The 7,081-nt window shown below is 31.6% G+C and overlaps 1 protein-coding gene across 1 annotated transcript; it reads right to left on the reverse strand.

The window, feature by feature from the left end:
• Positions 1–333: 333 nt before the first annotated feature.
• Positions 334–912, reverse strand: LOC142163139 (uncharacterized). Its single transcript, XM_075220392.1, has 2 exons — positions 441–912; positions 334–371 (listed from the first exon to the last, which is right to left on the reverse strand). The coding sequence occupies exons 1-2, from the start codon at positions 910–912 to the stop codon at positions 334–336; spliced, it is 510 nt and encodes a 169-aa protein (XP_075076493.1).
• Between the last annotated feature and the right edge of the window lie 6,169 nt (positions 913–7,081).

Genomic DNA, 7,081 nt, shown 5'->3' on the forward strand with positions numbered 1-7,081 from the left:
TATTGAATCATATTTATTTTCCTCACTTTCAACTGCCATCATGGAGCTATCACCTGCATCAGTTTCATCTTCAGACTCACTAAAGGCGTCTCCCCATGCTGCAAGAGCCTGTTTCACCACATTGTTAGCAGATCTCTTTCTTTTGAAGTGCTTGTTAGGAACCGGGTTCCTCTTAGCTACTTTCTTAGGGTTGCACTTGGAGTGTTCTTGCTTCAGGAGAGGAAAATCTTTGATGAAGTGCCCTAACTTTCCATACTTGTGGCAAAGATCATAGTTCTTTGGTTTGCTGGAGTTGCCCCTTTTCAGTATTCCTCCATATCTTCTGACCATCTTCTAAAACCTTTTGGTTAAGTAAGCCATGTCACGGTCCTCTTCACTTGAGTCATTGCTTTCAGTTTTGATTACTAAGTTCTTTTCCTTCTTTGGTTCTCTTCTTTTACTGCCTATCTTCCTCTTCATCTCGTAGGTTTTCAGATTTCCAACCAGCTCGTGTATGGTCAGCTCCTGCAAATCCTTTGCTTTAGTAATAGTATTCACTTTACTCTCCCATGAACTGGGTAGGATACTAAGAATCTTCCTCACTAGCTTGTTCTTGGGAATGACTTCACCAAGTGAGTGTAACTTATTTATGATGGAAGTGAATCTTGTGTGCATATCTTGAATAGATTCATCGTCCTTCATCCTAAAGAGTTCATACTCGATAGTGAGCATATCAATCTTAGATTGTTTTACTTGAGTGGTTCCCTCATGTGCTATTTGCAAAGCTTCCCATATCTCCTTGGCAGTTTCACAAGCAGAGATTCTATTGTATTCATTAGGTCCTATTTCACACACCAAAATATTTTTGGCACGAAAATTTTTCTCCACAGCTTTCCTGTCTGCGTCAGTGTATTCTTTTATGGTCTTTGGCATTGTTAATGGAAGGTCTCCAACTACTTTTGTTGGGATGTAAGGACTATCACATATGACATCCCACAACTCATAATCTTCAGCAATGATAAATCATGCATTCTTGTCTTCCACCACCCATAGTATTGCCCATTGAACCTGGGTGGTATGTACGTAGATTGACCTTCTTCAAATTTTATGGAGCAGCCATAAGGATCCTCCTAGGTATTAGCCTGATAGGAGGAACCCGCTCTGATACGAATTGATAGTTTATATGAGTCCACCAAACTATAGAGTACCAGGTCCTCTATGAGTTTTTACTGAGAATACTAATAAAACAGTAAGTAAATAAGATACAGGAGTTTTTACGTGGAAAAATCTCTGCTCAAGGGGATAAAAAACCACGACCTATACTGGTAGGATTTCAACGTCACTATGAGCAACTTTTAGATTACAACATATGCAATCTAGGAGTTAAACTCTTAATCCCTCATTAACTCGTAATACACCTATTACAAAGACTTCAACTCATGACTAACTCTAGTCACGACACAAACACAAAGGGTTTATGCGTTTACAAAGGGGTTCCTAAGTAATGCTTCTAGCTAAACAATTTGGGAATTACAATAAGAACAATTGTAAAGTTACAACTCAAATAAGGACAACAAAATACTGGATTTAGGAACTGGTCCGTAGTAGCGTTTAACTTTGTTCTTGAGGCTCTTGAGAATTAAGTTCACTGTCTTAGAAGGCTTGAATGCTTGAAGTGAATTCTTAAATGTTCAAGTAATGTTTTGTTGTAATACTCTTGTTAATACACATTTGATGACATCACTTGAATGATGTAAGCACTTGGTTGGTCAAAGGACAAGTGACTGCAAAACTGCTGCACTGTGTGCACTGTTTTTGTGGCAGTCACTTTCCAGCTGTGTACAATTGACTTTCGTACTGCTGTCAGGGAAACACAAGGGATCAGGTCTCTGTCTTGTTTTTGTATTTTCTACACTTGCAGCAGTTCACATTGGCTGGAGTTTTGGCTGGAATCCGTTCATTAGCAATGTGTACCAAGTGTGTCAGGTTCCCTATCTGGTTCTTGACAGTAAGTTTTTTAGATCATCAAAACATAAGGCAAAGACATTGAAAACCCATTAATTTCCCCCCTTTTGATGATGACAAACTTAGATATTGATAACATATATTTAGAGCAGAAATAGCCAGATTAAGTAACAGAAACTTCACAAGTTCCTCCTTACTTTATGCTTCCCCCTTAATTAGATACAAATTCATCCAAGATCAAATAAAAGTTAATACTACTTTAAACTCATTCCGAACAAACTCTAACGACTACTGTTGACAATTTTGAAATTTTGAAATCTAGTTCACTGAGGACAATTTTTCAAATTATAGTTATTTTAAAGTTCCAAATATATTAGTTTATTTAAAGTTTAAATATCAGTTATAGTTACAATTTTACATAGTATGGATGTAGATTAATTTATTTTTTAAATTAACATTACCACAGGTAATTCGGACCTCTATAAATTTATACCTAAATTTAAATCAAAACTCTTTCAAAATAAAAAGGGAAATTTTAACATTCATTGGTGATGTCTTTTAGGTAACCACTTATTGAAAGTATTTGTAAAAGAAAAAGATTTGTAAAAGAAAAAGATACTAACAATTATATACATCATAGGCTAAGAATATGCATTAAACTCCAAATGCAAGTTTAAAGTCCACGAGGATAATAATGTTGGTCTAATGAAAGAATTGAAGTAAGGTGAATTTTAATTGAATTTGAAGTCATAAATAAGGATCTTCTATATAGTTTAAATAAGGAAAAATTTTAAAAAAAAATCAGCTGATTTTGAAATCATTAGAAAAATAATTAAATGACTATTTTATCTTGTATGAAATCTATTTTTAAAGATAAAAACGGCCAATAACATTTCACTAAGGGTCTTCGTGCTTTTAATATAGTATATAGCGCGCTGCACGTGAATTCTTATCGATGAGAATGAATCTTAAAAAATCAATGAATATTATTATTTGACTTCTATATTATTTAAATAAGCAACAACAACAACAACGACCTAGTAAAATTCTATAAGTGGGGTCTGGGGAGGATAGTGTGTACACATACCTTACCTCTACTCCGAGGGTATAAAGAGGATATTATTTAAATAAGAATAAATTTAAAAGAAGTATGCAGTAAGTTATACTTTAAACAATCTTAAATTTCTTATAAATAACAGTATCATTTATTGCTAATCTCAATATATAAATTTTAGTATCTTCTATATGCTTAACTTGTCGAATATTATAATTTATATTTGTGATTTAATATTGGCATATATTTCAATATGTAAATAAAAGATAAAAGTATATTGTAGTATTTATTATTACTATAAATCATTGTTATTTTTAATTTAAGCATGTCGTTTATTTAAAGATATTTTCTTACTCGTCCGAATGTGTTTATACGTGTGGTGCATGTTGTATAGTAAACTTTAATATTTAAAGATTTAAGGAATAAATTCATAACTTTAACTATTAGGAGTTTTTACTTAGTCAAATAAGAAACGATTTAATACCAAAATTTCAGCAGATTTCAAAATCTTAAATATTAGAAAAGTCATTAGTTTACACTTTTATCTAATATAAAATTAGTTTTTAAATAATAAAAAAGACGAATAATATTTTATTAAAAAAATAGCGTAAAGAGAATACATGAGATCTCACTTTCCGGAAATATTGAACATCTACTATAAGAATAAGAAGAGGAGTTAATATTGATCCATTATAATCAGATGTGTCCAAACGAACACTAACAATTCAATGATGTTCAAGTTCAACAAAGTGATACAATTGCAACATGAATATTTGAAAGTTAAAGTTATAAATGTTTCAAACCTGGAATTGCAATGACGGAGAAATTCTATTTTTTAGTTAAGAATTTGTAATACTACCAAACGAAAAAGAGGAGCTAAAATTTAATGTGAAGGAATTGTCCTAAATATATGACAATTCTGAATTATAAGTATTGCAATTTTATTCAATATTAGATTATAATTAATTTTAAAGTCCAAAATATTAGGACTTTCTACATAGTAGTCAATAAGGAAAGATTTAAGAAGTAAAATTTTATTTGATTTTAAATTACTAAATATTAGAAAAATAACTTAAATTATAATTTTATCCTATGTGAAATTCATTTTTAAAGGGTAATAAAGGCGAACGACATTTCGCTAAGGGCCTTCGTACTTTTAATATAGTATAGATTCACTTCTTTTTCTTAGGCTGCTACTTGACAAATAGTGTTGTAGAAAAAAGAAATTTTTACCTCCTATAACAAAGATTAACACCTTATTTATTTTAAATAAATACCATTTAAAAAATTATATTCTATAGATATCTTTTAATGTTTATAGTAAAATATCTAATTTTGGTTACCTCCTACTCCTAAGCCATTAAATACACTATTCAGATACATGTCATTCTCTTCCTCTACTTTGATACATGTCATTCTCTTCCTCATTCCCTGAAAACGCGATGCTCAATCTCAACAAAGATCGTGCCACCAAAAGCCCAAGCAATACCAAGAATACCAACGCCGCCACAGATATCGCCGCCATCTTTAGTATCCGACTGATGCATGTACTCAATTACAGTCAAAACAGTTACATAAAGAAACAACAAAGTAGCAATAAACTCAGCAATACAGAGAAGAAGTGCCTTAAAGAAATACCATTGAAACTCGTTGTATTCCATTTGCTATCAATTAGCAGTGTAATCCCCAAATCGGATACTATACAGGTAGCGTGTGAACAGTGAGATTCAAAGTTTTTGCTCGACGGCGGATTCGCTGGAAATTAGGGTTTGTTCTTGAACAAAGACGACGGAGTTTGAGGCTGAGCAACTTAATTTTCTGTTAATATATTTCAATATATTTTCAACGTATCACGCTATATTTCATGTATTTCATTGTATTCATTGTCTTTTTTTCATTGTAATTCAATGTATCTCGCTGTATTCCATGTATTTCATTGTATTCACTGTCTTTTTTTTCATTGCATTTCAATGTATCCTGCTGTATTCTATGTATTTCCTTGTATTCACTATCTCGCTATATGTCATGAATGTATTCATATATTTTTTTTATAATTAATATAATTTATGTATTCAGATGTATTATATAATTTCGTTGAAGATTGCTATGTTTTTGGGGTATTTTTCGGTTAAGAATTTTTTTTATAACTGGAAATACAAAATTTGTGTGTTATAATTGAGTTTGTTGAGTTATATTAGGAGTCTATTATGTTAATTGATTCACTTTCCGTTTAAAAACAGTGTAATCCCCTGTTTCACGCCGTAAATACAGTCGAATACAATAACATGTCCAGTTGTAATCCCATGTTTCACGCCATAAATACAGTCGAATATACTCGAATACAACAACTGATTAGCTAGATTTTTCTGATTCATGCATAATTTTGCTACTGTATTCATGAATACAATAGCTTAAATACATCTAATACATCTTATAACAATAGAAAACATATCTACAATCCGTAATATAGCAAATGATATCTATAAATAGTTAATTATTACTAAAAGATAGTGTTTTATAAAAATTTCTCTACAAAAAATGGTCCAAGCCCAAAAGAAAACTCTAGTGTTATTAGTGAGTTTATAAAATGTGCGCGTTATTAAACATTCCAACCTAAATGCCATGGCCATCAACCCTGAAAATTACTTACCAAATGTTTTTAAGCATCGGGGTTTGCGCTAAAACACTGTGAACTTTAAAGACGTAAGATTTGATTATTTGAATAATGCAAAGTGGCAAATCAAAAGACATAAATGTGCTTGGCTGTCAAGACGCGCTTTTGTTTTCCTTTGGCTCTACTGCCGAGGTGCCTCTCCATTGGATCTTTTCTATCTCATCTTATGCTGAAATACATAGGGTACGTAATATTTACTCACCATAGAATATTCACGAGTCCAAAACTTAAATGGTTAACTTTTTGGACTCAAAATATATTTTTACCGTTTTAAAAAAAAAATATTTTTCTACCTAAAATACAGTACAATACTGCATTTTATTTTAATAAAATTTTAGTCGTTAAAGTTTTACTATAGTACAATATTATACTGTATTTTACACCTTTGTTCCTTACTGGATGTCTAACAACACAACTATTTTGCCATAAACGCACAGTGAAGATGTCACTTTATTAATTGCACCGGTCGTGTGAGTCCAAAACTTAAATAATGCAAAAAATGGCATAAAATACGTTTTTACTGTTAAAAAAAAGTTACATAAATACATAAAATGCAGCATTATACTGCGGTTTGTAGTTTTACTTTAACGGAAAGTTAGCTGTTAAAGTTAAACGCCGTATTACTGCGTTTTATTAAAAATTAATTTTTTTTAGGAAAACGCAGTATAGTACTGCGTTTCCCTATAAAAAACTATAAAATTTGGGCCCAATAAACTCGACTGAAGAGAATATTTGTTTTTTAGTGTGAAACGTAGTATAACACTGAGTTTTACACTGAAACGTATTATTATACTGCGTTTTATACTAATTTTTGGGTCCACCAAGTGTTCTGCGGATAACTGACATAACAATAATTGAAATACATAAAACATGGTAGTATACTGCGTTTTACATAAAAAAAATTCTGCACTCCAAGCTCGGACTTGCCTTATTTAAAGGCGTTTGAATTTTATGAAAATCCATTCAAAACTTTCCTTCAAACTTCCGTTCATACTTCTCTCTTTTTCTTATCAATCATTTTTTTATAATGTCTGAAGAGCCAAAAATAAAGGTTTCATTATATTGGGGGGTTGAGGTTGTGCTGGAGAATAACTCTGTGAGGTATAGTTGACCTCCACAGTGTAATGTTAAATTGCCGCTTACAATGGAGTACGATAAATTGGTATCGTTGTTACGTAAAAAATGTGTATGATGAAACGTTCGGTTAACCTTAAAGTAAACGATAGATTTCCATATTCAGTGACTTCGCAGGGGTTTGCTTATTATTCTGAGTTTAACATCGAAGATGATGAAACTCTTAGATATTATTTTGCGGATTCCGGATGAATACAGGGAATTTATTGTAATAAAATTATTGGAAATGTACATCAAGGTTGAAGACGTTCCCAATAATGAGGGCGTGCATAGTA

Source organism: Nicotiana tabacum, chromosome 8 (assembly GCF_000715075.1).
Source record: "Nicotiana tabacum cultivar K326 chromosome 8, ASM71507v2, whole genome shotgun sequence".
NCBI classification, from domain to species: domain Eukaryota; kingdom Viridiplantae; phylum Streptophyta; class Magnoliopsida; order Solanales; family Solanaceae; genus Nicotiana; species Nicotiana tabacum.